General features: G+C 37.3%; 1 protein-coding gene across 1 annotated transcript; it reads right to left on the bottom strand.

Annotated features, from left to right (window-relative positions):
• Positions 1 to 16933: 16933 nt before the first annotated feature.
• Positions 16934 to 20059, bottom strand: LOC145086503 (glycosyltransferase BC10-like). Its single transcript, XM_079024275.1, has 2 exons — positions 18765 to 20059; positions 16934 to 17246 (listed from the first exon to the last, which is right to left on the bottom strand). Exon 1 carries the CDS (start codon positions 19911 to 19913, stop codon positions 18783 to 18785), a length of 1131 nt encoding a protein of 376 aa, XP_078880401.1. The 5' UTR covers positions 19914 to 20059; the 3' UTR covers positions 16934 to 17246; positions 18765 to 18782.
• Positions 20060 to 20311: the final 252 nt, after the last annotated feature.

Below are 20311 nucleotides of genomic sequence, written 5' to 3'. Positions count from 1 at the left end.
GGTCATTTTAGTAGCTCATCCTATAGAGGTTTTCATGACTCTAGCTCCCGTTCCATGGAATAGGATGAAGGGTCTTTCTAGGGATTCTACTAGGTATGCTTCGGGTGGTTATCGTCTTCCGAAATGCATGCAGTGTCTTTCGCTTCGGTTCCTATCTGTCTAAGGAGGGTTGGTTAACAGCGCGCGGTACCCCTCTCCTGGGTACTTTGGAAGGTTTGAAATAGAAGTGACGATGGACGGATCGCATTAGCCTTTATTACTTTTATTTTGTTTAGGTTCGGAAGAACCTTTATTTGCCAAAAGGGCTATGGAGAAAGTTCTTTTTACACAACACTAAGGGTTTACACACGGCTGAACGAAGTCAAACCATGATCGATAGAGTCGTCGAAGTTGTCACACTTCGACATGATATAAAATGAGGGTCAATAGAGTCATGCGCCGAACAGGCACACAAGTTCTAGGCGTCTCGGGTTTCGTCCTGTGTATCACTGTCGCGGATACTTGGACCGATAGAGTAGACGCGGAACTATAGAGAGTTCTAAGTGTTCTGAATAGAGTACGTTTTTCATGAATGGATTTTCACGAAACATTTCTATAATCGCCTAACATATACTAGTCATGTATAGCTAGGGTGGGGAGGACTGTTGACTGGGCGACTCCGCCCTAAATCCACAACCAAACGAGGAACAGGAAATGAGGCGGCATTCACTCACTCTAGGTCTTTCCATCTTAACTATACATGGTCGTAATGTATATGTTTAGCCATTATAGTTTTACCTGATGAATTTTAAATTTTATAACAGTGTTGCGACTTTCGCCTTTATGGGGAAGTATTTACATTGAATTAGCCTTTTAATGTTTTGCGTTAGCTATCTGGGATCGAGAGACGTACCAAAATTTACTAGGTTCCTTGATGCTTCTCCCTAAGCATTAGAGTTAGACTCCTCCTGTGTCTTTGTATTTTCCTTCGGTTGGGCAGTCCTTCTTGAAGTGTCCAAACTCACCACATAGGTGGCAAACTGTATTGGTCGCCGCATTGGTGGTTGATGTAATAAACTCAACCGGAGTTCTGCATACGCGAGCAGTATGCCCCTTCATGTTGCACCTAGCACATATGAGTTCCCGGCAGACACCATGATGATGGTAGATGCACTTGCTGCAGTGGGGGAGGTTTCCTAGGTATGGTCTTCTTGAAGTCAGGAGGGGAGGATTGACAGGGGTATCGACTGCCTCAGCTCGTTGCCCTTCGGAAGGTCCTTGGGCCGAGGTACCTCCTTCCTTGATCTTAAGTTTTCTCTTCAGTGGATTTGAGTGAGGTTCTTGGGTGGCTGGGTATGCAGGGGTTGGTTGTTGTTGTCCATTGCTAGAATCAGAAATCCCGATAAGGCCCTTGCTAACATTGGCGTTGTTAGCATTCAGGTGAGCCATGACAGCTGCTACGGCTGCCGAGACTGCAGCTTGGAACGTAGCTTCATCGAATAAGAGAGTAGGTTTCTTGTTTGTGGATTGGTTACGCTTCTTCGGTGGCATGGTTTTCCTACACGGAAGGAATACAAGATAATGAGAGACGATGGCTAACCCTGGACATATATGTCCTGACTGTATTAGGCATAAATTTTTCCCGTGCCTCGGGTACTGGTTGTCTGAGTGTCGACCTACATCCCTATGATGTAGTCCTGGTAGATTTGAGAACAGTTCGGAACGAAACCACGGAAAGAGAGGCTCATGAAGGCTTATGGCTAGATACTTTCAATAGAGGTGCGGGGATCCGCTCAAATCATGTAACTGGCAACGGGAAACGACAACTTACCTAACACATAGTGTGAGTAGTGTAACCACTAACTCACTAAATTGTATTATTTTAAGGGTGTATTAGCGTGACGTACACGAGGGTAAGACACTTCTTGGGTTCCATGTACTGGCTCCCTCTGTCTGCCTCGTATCTTTGACTGGAATCGGCGTTGGTTTCCTTCAGGTAGTTACTTAGGGTTCTCTCTTTGTATGGACATATTGAATTTCTACTCCGCCTTCCTTCTGATTCTGACTCTGAGTGTCATTACTTCATGATGGATGACTGGAATCTCGGAAGTTTAGGCGAATCTCTCACCACTGTCCCTAAAAGATATAGGCACTTGGTGAATTCAATAGTCTCGGCCCAGTTCATTTAGTTCCGAACTGGAAATCTTCTCACTGAACTTCTTCGGGGCCGAAATCAACTCTTCTGTCAAGCACTGAAGTGGATAGGGTTTTCTACAGGGTTCGTGCGAGAATGGAAATGTCTAAAGAATCCTAAGAGATTATTAACATTTCACTGAGTGATCCATATTGAGTCCTGCTACGATTACACAGGGTATACAAATCATATACAGCTTAGATCCGATAGGCCTTCGAATATGTGATACTACTCTAGATCCACATCCAAATAAGGAAAAGGAAATAGGGCGAAACCACACATTCTTAGCCTATGGGATCCTTATTATATATAACCTTGGGAGTATACTCTCTATAATTGTAGGTATATCAATAAGGATCATTTTAGTTCTGCACACAAGGTTATCTATGTATCCTAAAATACCCCTATGGTATTTTAATTTCTTGTTTGATTCTTATTTTCTGAATATGATTCTGGGATTAGTGTGAATCTTTTAGTGTTCCAAAATACTCCTATAGTATTTTAACTTTATGTTTGGCTCTAACATTCCTAGTTGGTAAGTTTCAGACCTGTTGCACACACTATCACTCCCAAGCACATGTTCATCACATCTCGAATAAATGTAGTTGATCAGGTTACATTTATTCCAGCTTACGATTACATAACTGCCCAGGTTTGATGGCAATGCTCAACATCCAAAGACTTTTATTATTGTTCTTCTTGTGATACTTGTGTTCGAGTGTTTAGGTTTTGGATGTTCTTATACTTTGGTAAAATATGGTTATATTTTAAAGTATAATTCTTGGTCAGAGTGTTTTATCCCTTTGTATTTATAGGCTGTATATCTTTTATGAATTGATATACTTAGCTCACTATAAACAATGCTCTGATACCAATCTGTCACACCCCAAAACCGGAACGACGGAAACGTTCTGGGGTGGATGACATCATGTCAAGTATCACAACATGTGTAGTATAGTAATCAAAGTACAACGACCATTGCATTAATAGTAATAGTTTTACATGGTTTATATTATAGAACATCAAGGTGATACAAGTAGTAATATAATTGCATCTTGGTACTAAGCTATCTTCATCAAAAGCTCCTGAGTTGTACCTGTCTAATGTTAACCTGAGAATACAAGTTATTTGAAAAGCGAGTATCATCATTTTTACAAATGCTGGTGAGTTCATAAGTATTTAGTGACATTTTATTCAAATAACTTTATATAAGTAGTAGTCTTCAAGTATACAGTGAAATAGAGTCCTTTCCAGAAAATCCTATATTTTCTTTAATAAAAGCAGTCTTCTACCAAGACTGGGCGGTGTAATGTGGTAAAAAGTAGTTTTTCCCTTAATCGCTATCATTATCAAAATACAGAATTTGATTATTAAAGAAAGCAAGAGGAATTAGGGAAAATAACATATGCCTCAGCAGTGAGGACTGCTGACTAAGGCAAAAGGAATCATAGACTCCAGGAGAGTATCGAACAAACAACACGCCTGGCTCAGACTAACAGAAAGAGACACAGACCCCAGACGGTACCAAATGAAAGGTACAGCTAGTAAGGTCTAAAACAGTGAACACAGACCCCAGACAGTATCAACTAAATGATACGTCTAGCAAGGTCTAAAACAGTGAACACAGACCCCAGACAGTATCAACTGAATGATACGTCTAGCAAGGTCTAAAACAGTGAATACAGACCCCAGACAGTATCAAATGAATGATACGTCTAGCAAGGTCTAAAACAGTGTGACTCCGAGAGTAGGTTCCAGCATACAGTGTAAATTGCTGGTGAAAAACCATTACCTTAAGGCCATGAATTATAAGGTAACCTGGGATACTCGTAACCATACTAACCGACACTAGAGTACCTGACGCCCTACAAGCGTCTAGAGAATATGACATTTGTCACCCCTTGGCTTGGTAGGCCGTGGACTGTAGCTAGCAGTCAGGGTGCGGGGGTGTCAATCCCGTATAGATCTATACACACAATGTCCGCTCTCCCTACAGGAGACTCTGGTTACCAACTAGATGACGGAGAAGGCCGTGTCCCGAAGATGCATCCCAAATAGTGGGTAGTGTGTTTCCAATACAGTGTTGAACTAGAGGTAAAGACTCATAACTGAACTGACTAAAGTAACCTATATGTCTATGCTTGTATACATAATATATAACTAATGATCAAACGACCTTCGGACGGACATCCGATCCCACCAGACCACATCTCAACGAAGAAAAGGAAATAGGGTGGACAAGCCTTCCTAAGTCTTTCAATCATTATTTATATGCATCTATACAAGAACAAACATACATTTAATTAAGTTTAAGTGTTTAACAAGTAGAAGCGTATCGTGAAGTAGTAGCGTATCGTGAAGTAGGAGCGTATCGTGAAGTAGAAGCGAATCGTGAAGTTTAAGCGAATCGTGAAGTATAAATGAATCGTGAAATATAAGCGAATCATGAAGTATAAGCGAATCGTGAAGTATAAGCGAATCGTGAAGTATAAACGAATCGTGAAGTAGGAGCGTTAACCAGTATAAGTGAAGTAGAAGCGATAACAAGTATAAGTGAAGTACAAGCGTAATAAGTATAAGTGAAGTAAAAGTGATAACAGTATAAGCACTACAACCGTACTAACTACTTTAAATCTATTGTAATTTAAAGTAACATGTAATCAACCTGTATCCTGCTACCGACTCTAGTAAAACGACGATGTAAGACGCCGTAAGAAATGACATTTGGCACCCGTAGACTTGCAAGTCCCACTATAGCGAGCAACAAGGTGTAGGATAGTCAATCCAGTATAGATCTATAAGCAAACTCATACGCTCCCCAATTAAGGAGATTCGAGATACAAAAACAGTCATGGCAGGAAGTGCCATGACCCGTTTAATGGTTCACATAACTGCATGAATGTACATGTAATGAATGTGCTACTGTAAAGTGTACTCTTTCTCCGTCTAGCCTGTAAGTACTGTAATGTTCTGCGTGTGCTAGCTGTAATGTGTGTTCTCTCTCTATCTAGCATGTATAGTAATGTACTATGTACTAGCTGTAATGTATGTTCTCTCTCTATATAGCATGTATTGACTCATGTATGAACTGACTAATTGTATGATTCTTTGTTCTAGTAATAGTATTAGTAACTCCCTAAACTACCCCTATAGTAGCTTACTAGTAATATGACTTGTACGTATGAACATGAAGGTATACCCTTGCTACCCAAGGGTATTGAACTGACCGATAGAACTTTTATGACTATGTATGTACACATGATATATAATTAATAATTAAACGACTGTCGGACGGATACCCGATACCCTACCAGACCACATCCCAACGGGGAAAAGGAAATAAAGCGGGCTAGCCTTCCTAAGTCCTTTAAACATTACTTATATAACTATACATACATAGGCATGCAACTGACAATATAAAAGTATAAAAGAAGTTCTGTAAAACTATTGAAAAGTTTGGTAACTAAGAAAGGATGACTTGATGTCAGTTTGCAAAACGATTTGAAAACAGTTTGTTTGATAAGAATAGTGTAAAGTATAAGGAAAGCATTTGTTTTGAATCACAACTGTAACAGAGCTTGAAAAGATACATTCAGTATGAAAGACAGTTTAGCAAAGAGTTTTAAATGAGTAAAAATGTTTTGGAAAACCATTTGAAGTAAACTGTTTAGTAAAACAGCTAAAAGAGCAGTAAATCCATTTGTATGCTGCTTATTAATCACATGTGATTGATATAATAACTAGCATGATTCAACTTGTATCCCCCCCCCCCATAAAAGCATTTAAAAACATTTAAAATATTGATTAAGGGGTATGAACTCACCTGTAGCAAGTGGTTGGGATGAACGGACTGAATAGGATGCTAGGTGTCAAGTGAAGACTTGTACACACTCTATGATCCTAGATAACATATAATATCACATATATGTATCCAATTAGTCTCTAAACAACTAATAAACAAAGGTAAGACATCCTAAGGCATGATAAACACTTTATTTAAGTGTTATAGGCCCCAAGGAGTGCATCTAAGTGTTGTAGGACAAGGCTATTGAGCTTAGGGTTCAAGGGAACCCTCTTTGTGAGTTTACGGTTTTGAGACAATAACTCATTGGGTTTACGGTCATAAACCCTTGCGTTTACGGCCGTAAACTCATACTTCTTTGACCATTTTGTGTTTTGAAGCCTTAGAAGCATTTCTACATTAAAGTATAAGCCTATGGAAGTGTTTGTGGCATCAAATCACCCCTAGATGTAGTTTACGCCCCATGGACCACTATTCCATGTGTTTACGCTCGTAAACACATATAATCTAAGGTCCTTTGACATTTTCAAGTCCTAAACACATCAAGGAAGGGGTCTAAACTAGTTACTGTGACATCCCCAATTTTCACGGCCAGAAAAGACCGATTTTGTTTATGCTTTATAAAAATCAGTATTAAATATAGTATAGGCGTAGCTCACTTACAACGGGTTTTTATTAAAAACCGGGCTTCGCTGGAGGAGCGTTTCCGAGCCGAAATCTTTTCTTCTCGGAGCCGTCGGGCGCTCCAGGGCTTTCTTCTCGTGATAGGGAGGTTCCCTAGACTTGGGAGGGGTTTAGGGAGGTTAGAGAGAAGTTAGAGAGAGAAAGAAAGGTTTGAAGGTGTGAGGAAATTATGAAGAGTTCATCTCTTATTTATAGGAATTGTATAGTAAAGTAGTCTCCAAGCTTCGTCCGTAACTTTTGCATACAAGCTCCGTTTTTGTCTGTCTTTTTACCGTTGAGTTCCTATTAATGAGATCTTCAACTTTCATTTAGACCTCGTTGGCTAATTCTCATTCTATCTCGGATTTAGAAAACTGTATCGAATTCATCGCGCTCGAAAAGTAGAGACTAAGCTTCGTCCATAACTTTCGCATACGAGCTCTATTTTTGTCTGTCTTTCTACCGTTGAGTTCCTATTAATGAGATCTTCAACTCTCATTTAGACCTCGTTGGCTAATTCTCATTCTATCTCGGATTTACAAAACTGTATCGAATTCGCCGCGCTCGAAAAGTAGGGACTAAGCTTCATCCATAACTTTCGCATACAAGCTCTATTATCGATGTTCTTTATATCCACGCGTTGGTATTTACGAGTACTACAACTTTCATTTAGATCTCGTCGACTAATTCTCACTCTATCTCATCATATTTACAAAACTGTATCGAATTCGCAACGCTCGAAGAGTAGGGACTAAGCTTCGTCCATATCTTTCTCATACGAGCTCTGTTTTCGACTGTCTTTTTATCGTTTAACTCCTATTAATGATATCTTCATTTATCGTTTATATTATTTTGGCTAAAAATCGACCGATCTAAAATTCAGATTTCGGGCTGTGCACTACTATGCTAAATCTTAGAAAAATCACAACTTCCTCATACGAAGTCAGATTTGGATGTTCTTTTTATGCACACTATCGGTTTAACATAAACTACGACTTTCGTTTAGTTTGCTAAGGCTAAATCTCACTCTGTCGTAAATTCACTATTTACGCCTCCCGATATCGTGTCGGTTCTGTCGCGAAACTTCGACGGGTCATAACTTCTTTGTTATAACTCGGATTTCGACGCTCTTTATATGTACGGAAACCTTGTAACATAAACTAAAACTTGGTTGAGATTATTTATTTTTAATAATCTTTTGTCAAAAAGTCATTTTTGACCCCTATTGCCTCTAAATTGAATAGCCCGGATCTACGGGCGTTACAGTTACCAAGGCTTAGGATAAGCTAGGGCACACATTGGCACCCTAAATAGGGTTTACGGCCCAAGGTGTTCTTGTACCGTAAACACCTTTGATCTTGGTGTTCTTGGATGATTTCTTGAGGTATAGAAGTGTAACAAAGCTTGTAAGACTCTAGGATAGAAACACTTACAAGGTAAAAGCTCCAAAAGCTCCAAAAGGCCAAGAACACAAGTGTGTGTTCTTGGTGTAAATTGAAGATTGACCCTTTTGGAATGATTTCACGGTTAGAAGTGTGTTAAAACACTAGATTAAGTCATATAACTACTTAAGAAAGCTAGAAACACTTACTAGATCGAAGATCTCGAAAAACTTTTGGATGATACTTGAGAGAGAAATGGGAATTGGATCTTGAGATTTGGAAAAAGTGTAAATAATGACCAATTCTCATATATATATACTCTCAGATTTAGGGTTTTTGGCTGAAAATATTATTCTGGCAGTAAACTCAAATTAGGGCATCCTCTCTCCTGATATCACCCGAAGTGTAAATCCTAAACTACTCAAACTCGTTCCAAAAAGTTTGAAACTTAGCAGCAACTTTTCTGACTTCTATTGAATTGAAGGGTTGTACATAATAGAAATTTCAGGTTGTCACATTCCGTCATATTAGTATTGTTATAACGACTCACTAGAATACGTTATGTTAGCTAGAAATTTATGTAAGGAAAACCTCATAAATAAATTTTGGCACTTTGTGTTGATTGTTCTACGCATGATAGTGATGGTCCGCATTTGTTATGTTGACTGTCCTTTTTCATTGTGTAGAATGTCTATATCGCCATGTTGATTTCTTTCACCTAACAAGTATTAGAGTCTTAATACTGCTATTTTACCACTAAGAAAACATCGGATCTTTCTAGGGAAAATGTTTGTAAACGATTTTGAAAATGATAAACTAGCACACACACACATGCAAGTATACACAATTGGAAATAGAACTTACGAACATTTTATAGCAGAAAATATAGGATTTTCTGGAGGAAAATGATTTTATACGATTTTGATAATGATAAACTAGAACGCACACTCGCTTATACCTGATAAGAAAAACAAGATTGACAACTGTATTCTTTTTGGAAATAGGGGATTTTCTGAAACGGTTGGTTATTACTATTCAAGAGAACTATTCTCGAAAACAACTCGCCTTTACAAACTATACTACTTTTCCAAGATCACTCCTTATAAGGATGAACCAAAGTATTGACATGCATGCATATACCCAGGATTTTCAAAGCAAGACTTCAAACGATTTTATAGAAAATATCGGATTTTCCGAAACTACAATGAAAACGATTCTAAACAAATGTAAAACAATTTTATACAAAAACGCTTATGAACTCACCAACTTTTTAGTTGATGCTTTTTAAAACGACTTGTATTCTCAGGGATCTAGTAAGCAGGTAACAAGGGACGCAGATGCTGGACTATTTAGCTGTAGTTTGGAATTTTTCTGCTTATGTAGCTTTTGGTGTAACTCATAGAACAAATACAATATGTAAACAATGTAAGTTTGATATCTCAATGTATGATGTTTGGATTGCTCTGTTTCGTTTATATTCAATTGTTATGATATTGCACAATGAAGTCACCCGCCTTCGGACGTTTCCGTTGTCTGGTCCGGGGGTGTGACAATAAACTACCCTTTTGTTTACGGGATTTCATTCTTCATTAGTTTTATTTCCATTAATAGAACTACTACATACTACAACTGGAAGATTCTAGGTATTTCAACTCATGGTTTTATTTTAATTAATGAAACTACTATACATACTGGTGATAGCCAGAGTTTTCATTCAAATCAATATTATATGATATATCTGGTGGTAACCAGGCATACGAACTAATACTTTATGGAACACTGTAACAAACATACATGCTAGAAAATATTGGATTTTCTTGGAAACATACAAACATTTTCACTGATTTATTAACGGGTTTTCATTTCAAAATCATGCTTATGAACTCACCAGCTTAATATTGATACTCTTTTCAAAACCGCTTGTATTCTCAGGAAATCAGTAGACAGGTACTCCCGCAGTTTTTGAGAAGACGGAGCGTATAGAGAGTCACGTCTTTATATTTTGCTACTTTTGATGTATATAAAATATGAATCAAACAGATGTAAATACCTTTTTATATATTCAATGTAATGGTTGTGTTTACTTTGATTACTATGATGCAATTGTTGTGATACGATACATGACGTCCTCCGCCCCCGAACGTTTCTACCGTTTTGGTTTGGGGGTATGACAGAGTTCACTAAGAAGGTACCTAGCAGAATCATAATCATAAGCATACAATAAAATAACTTGATAGAATAATAAATTAAACGTATCAGTAACGACATCTGGCACCGCCCTGGCCTCCTCCATTGTTAGTTGGAAAGCACGATCCTGAGCCCTTGGGGGCTCCACCCTGCCTTGGAGTCCATCTGTGATTCTCAAAGTAGTCGGTGTTGGAGCCTGAGTTAGTCTCGCAGTGAGCAATGGATAGCTGGCCTTCACATGGCCAACCTGCTCACAGTGGTAACAAATCCTAGTGCTCGCTAACGGAATCCACTGACGATAATCCCTAGCATTGTGGACCTCCCTACCACATTTGTGCCACCTAGAGAAGGTCGACATGCACCATCATGAACCTTGCCGCACTTGCCCCAAGTACGACCCCTCTGTCCCCCAGATCATGAATCAGCAGGGTTGAACTGCTTCGCTGCAGGAAGTGACTGAATGGGAGCATGTTGCTGCTCCCTCATGTGGATATCCATCTCAATCTCTTGCCTCCTCGTGACATCCAGAAGCTCGGTGAGGGTATCGTAACGTTGGGTAGACAAAAACTGTCGAATGCCAGTCTTAAGCATGCTCAAGCACCGCTTCATCTAAGCCTGCTCCAAAGCAATAAACTTGGGACAAAATAAGGCCCTTTCGGCGAACATCTTGGTGATCTCCGTCATCGACTTAGTCGTTTGTCTCAAATCCAAGTACTCCTAAGCCAATATCTCCCCTTCCACTAGGGGGACATATCTCATGTGGAACATCTCTAAGAAGTGCTCCCAAGAAACAGAAGCCCTCTGCTTAGGACTATAAGAATCGGTCACCAATCTTCACCAATCCTTAGCCCCTAGCCAGAGAAGGTTGAGGGCGCACTTGACCTTCTAGTCATCCGGGCACGAACACGTGAAGAAGCAACCCTCCACATCAGACAACCACCTTATCGCCATAATCAGGTCCTTAACCCCATCGAACTCGTTGGGCTTCGTGTTGTCGAAGTCCCGATATTGGAATGATCTCTCCCCTTGAATCCCCGTAGCAAAAACAACCCTCGGTATCTGCAGCAGCAGCAGCCTCGGTGAGGTCATCATAGCGATTATCAAATAGCTCAATCATATCGGTTTTGATAGACCTAAACAGCTCCAGAATAAAACCTCGGATAATAGTAGCCACCTTAACGACAATCATCTCTCGTATCTAGTCGTCAGTCAACCCTGACCTATCTTGGCCACCCACTCCAAATCCAGAACTAGATCCTCTCGTGAACACCATACTAAAAATGAACCAAAATATATCAAAATTGCCACAATTCATACCATCATAGATAAACTAAACCTTGGGAGTTTGTGACTTCCTTGTTACGCGTAAGGGTCTTATGCTTCCAATAGTACGGTCCTATACTACCTTCCACACCTACCCATATTTGTCTCAATGGATCATAACAAATTGCCCCAAAACAAACCCACAACTAGGATACGCATTTCTCTCTTTATTTCTTGAGTGGCTAATCCTTCCTCAACTGGCATGCTACACCCACATACTTACTCATGAAATTTCCACAAACCTTGTAACCACTCGTGCATGCTAATCATACATAACACTGGATCTCATAGACAGACGAATGCATTATTCTACCATAAGCCCGCAACCAAAAATGGAACACAAAATAAGGCTAAATCAAACATTATTAGGCTATAGAATCTTAGTTATGTATAACTATGATGCACACACTAAGCAATTATAGTAATGATGTTAATTTCATCTAACATACTAGAAGTCCTCCTAGGCGTATCAGACATCATGCATACGACAATTCTATCATGTAATTCCTGAAGATGTCTAGCCTACCACTAGCATGCAATTTTATCATAATCATCAATAAAAAATAACAGTGTGGGTAGCTTGGGGTGAACTTGTTTGCTCCAGTTGATCGTACACATCTCATTCTTCCTTGGTTACTTTTGAAAACCATTTTGAAAACCCTTTTCATATCCTTAGTTTGAGTTTGGATTTAGACGAATGCTCATCCACTTCTCTCAAACCAGGGCTCTGATACCAACTTGTAACATTACAAAAATCAAGGTAAAATTTTCATTTTTGAAACCTAACCAAAAACCATAATTGTTTACAACACATAGTTCCCAAAAGTAATAATCGTGAATCAGAGTATCCCAAAATCAAATATCATAAAATCATAAGGATGTGCACGATCACACCTTAGCTTTCCCCCGGTCATCTGAAGTACTTGAAACATAAAACTGAAACTGTAACCCAAGGCTTATTGAGTTCCCCCAAAGTACCCCACACAACATAACATATACAATCACGCATGTTGGGTCCAATTAGTCATCGCACTGGAATACCATTGGGCCCACATCCATCGGGTTGGAATACCCTCGGCTTAATCAGTCATCAGATTAGAATGCCTATATACAACAGGTCCGATCAGTCATCGGACTGGTATACCCTCGAGTCCACAACCATCGGTCCGGAATACCCCCTGTTTGTTGGCTCACACACATTATAGTAAAGCCTCAACCCAAAACCATACAATGTCGAAATATGCAACAGATAAACATATAAATAGTCAACATGCAAACAAGCAGATCTACATATCACTACCACACAACAACATCCTATATACCAGGATACATATTTAACAAATCACTACAACATATGAACATAATCATCCTATATACTAGGATACATAACCTAGTGGGTTGGCACTAGTGCCTTCGACCCACAAGTACAGTGAGGAAAACTCACCTTACAGTCTGACAAATAGTTGAACAACATGTGGCTCCAAATACTAACCCTACAAATCACTTATAGAACAAACATTGACCAAATCTCAAAGCTCAGCTCAATATACCCAAAATACCCCTAGGTCAAGCTTGGTCAAAGTCAAATGTCAAAAAGTCAACCGATTCAACTTGTGCTGAGTACGCCCAACGTACTTAGCATGTACGCATGGCGTACTTACCAATCCACAAACGAGGCTCCAAAGGAGTACGCGTAGCGTACTCAAAAATACGGCCAACGTACTTGGTCAGATAGAAATTTTCTCATTAAGTGCTTATTATCTTATGTCCTTTTGTCCAAATCCTAGATCTAGTCCCAAATAACGTTCCAAATCATAAAGTTTCCAAATGGCTGTTAAGTGCCACACCAAAATCCTAACTTAAAACAAGGTTCTTAACCACTAAAGAGCATGCATGGAGGGATATGAACAATCAAGATTACATTTTTATAACCCAAGACACTCTAAAACGTCCAAAAGGACACCTCATTTGGTCTATAGTAATCCATAATCACTTAGACCAAGAATATGGGACTAAAATTACATAACTTCTAAAACTAGCAAGATCTAGAGATATAATCATCAAGTTTCAGACCTTTATACCTTTTGGAGGTTGCTCAAGGAGTGTAAGACTCAGATCTATAAAGCTTGGAGTTCCTTCCTTGCTTTCCAATGGCTTCCTTCCTTCAAGAGTGGACACCAAACACCAAAAATGAACTTAAAACACCATAAACAGGGATTAGGGTTTATAAGGGACGAAGTGGGCAATGGAGGCTGGTGAGAGGAAGAGTTCTTGGGAGTTAATGATGCTTAAATAGGGTCCAAACCCTAAACATTAGGGTTCGACCATCAGCCACGTACGCCCATCGTACCAGGAGTACGCTCAACGTACTAGGAAACCACTTAAAGAGCCATAAGACCAATTTTGCAAATAAAATTCATACTAAGGGTCAAAATTGTAAATTAGCTGGATGAAGAATGTTACAAATAACCTTTGAAGAATTTGATTCCTCTTGGGAGGTTGGAAGTTGATGAAGATGACAAACAACTCAAAGTAGAGCTTCTCTAGAAGTATCCACCAAGCAAGAGTAAACCACAAAAGATGCTAGTCTTCACTTGTATATAAGTTTTTCTTAAGACTTAAGACATATACCAAATAAGTCTTAAGGAGAAGCAACTTAAAAGCACTCAAACTCTACACAACAATTTGCTAGAGAGGAGAGGGAATGGAGCAAGGATGCTCACAGTTTTGTGAGAGAAAAATAAGAAGATTATTGTTAGAAAAAAACTAGCTAGTTTTTATCCCTTACTCTTCTTTATATACTACTTTACATGTAAGAAAGGACCATCTCTCATTAAGTAAGGAAGTATGATTGTATAAGAAGGTATGAGATGTAAAATGCAAGTGAATCAAGCAAGTCTCACATCCAAATACATACATATGACTTTCATGAAGGAGGTATGGGCCAAGAGTGTGTTGCACTCTTTCTTACTAACTAGTAGTTACATGTTCCAACTAGATGGTTACTCAAAGTGCCCAAATAAATGTACATGATATATATATATATATATATATATATATATATATATATATATATATATATATATATATGAATACAACTAGTTTTGTTCTCTTTTATTTTTATTTCCAAGAAATAACAATTTCCCAACTAGTTGTTAAAATATTATTTTTCATAAAATAATAATTCTCCAATTAAATACAAGTTTTGATAATGTTTATTTAATAAATAAATTAATCTAATAAATAATCAATTAGTAGTAATTTGTTATAAGGTGAGACCCTATAAGATCATATGTCATTAGCAAATATCATTCTATAATGACTCTTGGACATAAAGATCTTTCAGATAAAAGGACATGCCCTTGTAATTACAAATTGAAGGATTTGTTGAGAGAAATGTTTGATTGATTTCTCATTGAATGAATTGAGTTACAAGGAAGCTAATATATGAATTATATACAAAGCAAGGAACTAACCAACTAATTATGCAATGACTAACCAATTAACAAACTCACAATGTAAATTATAAAAACTAACCTTTATATGCTAAATTTACATAAATGCCTTTATAAATTAATATTCTCCTAAAAATGAAAATGTATTGGAAGCATCCATGTTATTCAAATGCGTCTTGGACATAAAAGGAAAAATATTGTTAGCTGACAATGGTTTTGTAAACATGTCTGGAAGATGAAAAGCATTACAAATAGGAATAAGCTTGATGGATTGACCAACTACCTTTTGTTAAATAAAATGAAAGCATATTTTGATATGCTTTGTTCGTTCATTAAATGTAAGATTGTATGCAATTTGTATGACACCTCGTCTTCATAAAACATCAACTTGACTATCATGTTGAAGATGGAGATCTTTCAAATTTTTCTTAAGCCATAAAAGCTCACAATATTCTGCTTCTATAGACGATCTGCACAAGGTGGTTTGTTTCTTGGAATGCCATGAGATTAAAGAATCTCCAAAACAAAATACACGAAACCCAATAATTGACTATCTAGTGTCAAGATGACATTGGCCAATCAACATCACCAAAAGCCTTTAAAGATAATGAATTGTAATATCACCAAAAGCCTTTAAAGATAATGAATTGTAATGGTTGTTGTACAACAAAAGCTATATCAACTCTTGTAATGATTAAGTATAATAATCTTCCAATTATTCGTATGTATTATCAACAAGGTCTGATCTTGAAAATATCAAGCCTTGTATGATCCTTTTTAACTAGGTTTTCATTAAAATTATATATAACTTATGCTTTAACCAAACAATCAACGTCTATTTATACACGTCCAAAAATGGTTAAATGGTCACAAATGCCAAAAATTACCTTGAACAACTATAAAGTTGGTATTCTTATAAATATGGATATTAACATGAATATGATGAACTAATAAAAACAACCAAGCTTTTGTATTTTGAGAAAACGATAACTTTATCTAAGTTTTTGTATTTTGAGAAAACGTTAACTTTATCCAGAATTGGTCATTCCAAACTAACTTCATGTCATATTAAGGTATTTTTATTTTGATAAAAAAAACATATTACTGACTCGTCCGAACAAGAAAAATAAAATTATGAAATTTCAAAAACAAGTTTGAAATACGTTGTTATTATGTGTTACATATTGCTACTGTCAGAAAAAAAAAATGGAAGTACAAAAAGTACATTGCTATTACAGGTAAATATTGGTAAAAAGACTAAACCCCATTGTTATATCCTCTTATTTGCCCAACGAAAAAATAGAAATCCCTTACCATACTTTGTTAGATCAAATTACCCATAGAAATTAACAAATATAATTAAAGTCGTGAACTATTGGGAGCATATGTAGGGAACTAATAGGTAGCTTTACTGCAAAAGTTTGTGAAAGAAATGGAATGTAGAAACACATGCATGAAACATGGAAGAGATAAAGGGAAAAAAGGCAAAATGTAGGAAATAGCAACGTATTTTACTTGTGCCACCAATATGGGTAGTATAATATAATTAACCCATACTAGCAACAACACACTAACATTTTATTTACCCATGATAGCAACATACCTACATTTTTTTTTACTCATAATAGCTCTATATTTTATTGCTTACTCATAGTTGCAATGTGTTTACTTATAATAGCAACATACTTGTAATCTTTTACAAATAATAGGAACCTAGTTATAGATATTCTTTTACACATAATAGCAATGTATTTATGTTTCGCTACCAATATAGGCAATGTAGTGTACTTACATTTTGCTATTATCTGTAAAAAGAAAAAAGAAAAAAAAACACTCCGTACAAAATAACAAGATAAACAAATCAAACTATTTACAACATATACAATGAACAAATAGGTAACTTAACTTCAAAATTTTGTCAAAGAAATAGAATTACATAAGAAACATGGAAGGTAAAAGTAAGAAAGCTTAGGAGAAACTGAGTACAAGTTAAGTAAAAGTAAAAAATAAAATAAAAAATCCACTCAAGGACTACACCGACCTCCAAGTAATTAGTACTAGCAGAGGATGATTAGCTTATGTTACACACTCCAAACCCCACATCTTTGTTTGCTCATTGTCTTCTGTCAACACCTCTTCTTCTTCTTCTTTTTCTTCTTGCTTGAGCATTTGTGCTGGTTTTTAACTTTTGAGATTTAGGCATGAATCCCTTTAACTAGCCATTTTTTTTTTACAGTTTCCAGTAGCACTTGGGTGTATGGCTGTGAATACAAGAAGAAATAGTGAACATCTCAAGTGTAACATACTTAGCCAGAATATTTATAACTCAAACTAGTTTGTCATCTTTAAACTCAGTTTTCTAGCATAGGGTTAGTAGAGTTATCTTCCTGATACAAAATTCTAAACAAGTTAGGTCACTTGTTGCTCCCAATTTTTGTATGGGTACCAGAATTCAAAGATCCTAAAAGGTTGAGGATGCAGTTGTGTTTGTATTTATATTTATATTTATATTTATGTGTAAGTAACAAGTCAGAGAAAGAAGTTATCTTATGGTTCACATAACTAAGTGATATAAACTAAAAAACATATTGGACGGAATATAGATAAACACATCGCGCTTTTAAAGTTTTATCGATTTAGCTACTTAACTATCTTCTGTATAACATAAAAAATGATACTTCATTGACTCAACTGATAGATTGGTGAGAGAGTTGTGCTTTTCTATATTTTTCACTTTTTTTCAGAACAGGGTAACTGAGGAAAATTGTATTTTCAAACCGACAAAAGTATAACTTTTTAAATAGAAGCATACCGTATTTTCACCATTTTATCAATTTAGCTACCAAACTTATTATCATATTATGATAATTATAAAAACTAATAAGAATTTAATGACTAAATCGATAAATTGGTGAAAGTATGTTGTGCCTTCTGTATTTTGTCCTTTTCAAAAAACCTGGTAACTAATAAAAATGATTTATGACTTGAAAACAGTCAGAAAAGTATAATAATTTATCACTAGAGAATAGTCAAGTGGCTAAATCGATAAATAGGTTACCTGCATTTTGCACAACGTTTTATCATGCTTTTTATTTTTTACTTGGTGTAGCTATGAGCTCAAACTGCTGAGTATCTTTACCCATATTCTATGGGTAGACACATTTTTCAGTATTTGGCATATCTTCCAAAGGGGATGTTTTCAACCATAGTTTCTTTCACAAAATTTCCCATTACAAAATGAGATTTGTAACAACAATCATATCATTCACCTCCCTATTTTATAAGCATAAATGTTTTATTTTAATAGTATACCTTAAACTACCACTATTATATCAAATATAAGAACTTCTTTTCTCTTTAAACACCCACCCACAAAATGCCAACCTAATGTGAGTAAACCAAGAGGTTACGCTATCTTGAACAACTTCAAACAATTTAAGCAAGCAAAGCCTAGCAAACAGACACCTATATTAATTACTAGAGACCAAAAATTGGCCTTTCGTTTAGACTTTTACTTGATATTAATGTATTTTATTTTATTCATTGCCTAACCCCAGAAAGTGATGATGCTAAACAAAGACAAGAGACAAATGAGTCACACTAAAGAACATAAGCATACCGCAATCACACCTAAAAGTGTCACTTTCTATCAGCACATATAGCGAATCTACCATGTTTGATCAACAACTCCCATGAAATAATCTACCAGTGCATTCCCAGTTATAGCTGTTTAACCACATCTAAGTATAGAAGATCAAATAGAAATGTGAGGGGATTACCAGAAAACTCAAAAGAATTCAGTCCCGGAAAATGACTTCCGTGGCCATGTTCATCAATGGCTGCAAGCAATCCGGTGAGAACTTTCTTGCAAACATGTAAGAGTTTGTGAAATTAGACTGTCGCAGCTTGTAGACGAGCTCAGGCGACACCTCCGGCGGGTAATATGTATGTGGGTGTCCATTAACACTATCAGTCCAATTCACACGAGTCAGTGTATATCCGGTACACCCTTCTGGATCCTCCATGGACAACAATGTTGGAAAATAATGCTCTTCAGGGTAACACGATTGCGGCCTCAGACAATTCAGCTTGAACTTCTTCCATAGCCGCCGATCACTGACCACCAGCAGTGCGTGCCTACGCGTCAGCGTAAAGAACTGTGAACCCATTCGAAATTTATTAAATGGAACTTCGGGAACCATCACGCCTTTCCCTCTGGCATTGTACCTGTCCAAAATATTGGGATCTTTGGAAATTATCTCGATGAAGCTTTTGTACTTCAAATGTCGCAATTCGGCTATTTGATGCGATTTAACTTCGAAAAGGGTATCGTAAAAGAAGTTGAAAGAGTGAAGGGGTACGCAATACTGGGAGATAAGCGTGAAAAACGCGTTAGAAGGATCGTCGAGTAGTGCGGTGGCAAGGAGACGACGAGCGGCGGAGACGAGAGTGGCGGTTCCACGATGAGTTTTCTTAGCAGTAATGAATCGATCTTCAGAAAAAATCCCACCAGGGCTTTTGATTTTGGTCTTCACAGTTGGGTCGGCGTGAACATACAAAGAGTAGAGATGACGATTTGATTTGTTGCCATTAAAGAACTGTTCCCATAAAGGGGCGAAGTGAAGGTCGGAGTTTGTGAGGAAGAGGAAGGCGATTTTGGGTTTAGAATTGGTGGATCCGAGATGGGATTTAGGTCTAGATGGGTTGTTTGCGTTTGATTCAACGGCAGCGGCCCTCCGGAAAAGGGAAAGATCTTCAAGTTCCTCGGGGAAGGAGATGGGTGGTGTTGGCGGGGGAGGGAGGATGTGTGGGGCTAAGTAAAAGAGACCAGGAAGACATAGTAGGAGTAGAATGATTGTCGGGATTAATGGCGACGGTGCTGCTGCTACTGCGGAATTGGACGAAGATGAAGAGGAGGTTATCATCATTGTCGAGTGAAATTTGAAGTTGAAGCAGTATTGATTTGGTTCTTAATTCAAGATTATGGATTGGGTGTGAATTTCTGCATAGTGCTCAACCGATGGTGAGGGGTTTGGGGCCGGGGGTGATGATGAAATGAGATGAGATTGGTTGGACAACACCATCAAAACATAAATGTGATGTGATCTCTGTATATTCTATACTGAAAAAACAAACAAGCATCTTTATAACAATTTTAAAATCTACTTGTATACATTCAACATACTAAATTACAAATTTTGTAGTTGCACCATTTATCTGATGGTTTTACTCTTTTTTTTTTTTTTAAATGAATTGTTTATGTGAAGCTTCAAAATTTTGTCCAAATATATAAGGAAATTCATTTTAATCAATTTATATCGTTATT

This window comes from Lactuca serriola, chromosome 2 (genome assembly GCF_051521515.1).
Source record: "Lactuca serriola cultivar US96UC23 chromosome 2, Lser_US96UC23_V15, whole genome shotgun sequence".
Classification (NCBI taxonomy): Eukaryota; Viridiplantae; Streptophyta; class Magnoliopsida; order Asterales; family Asteraceae; genus Lactuca; species Lactuca serriola.
The sequence above is the reverse complement of the archived record's forward strand: the minus strand, read 5'-3'. Positions and strand labels throughout refer to the sequence as shown.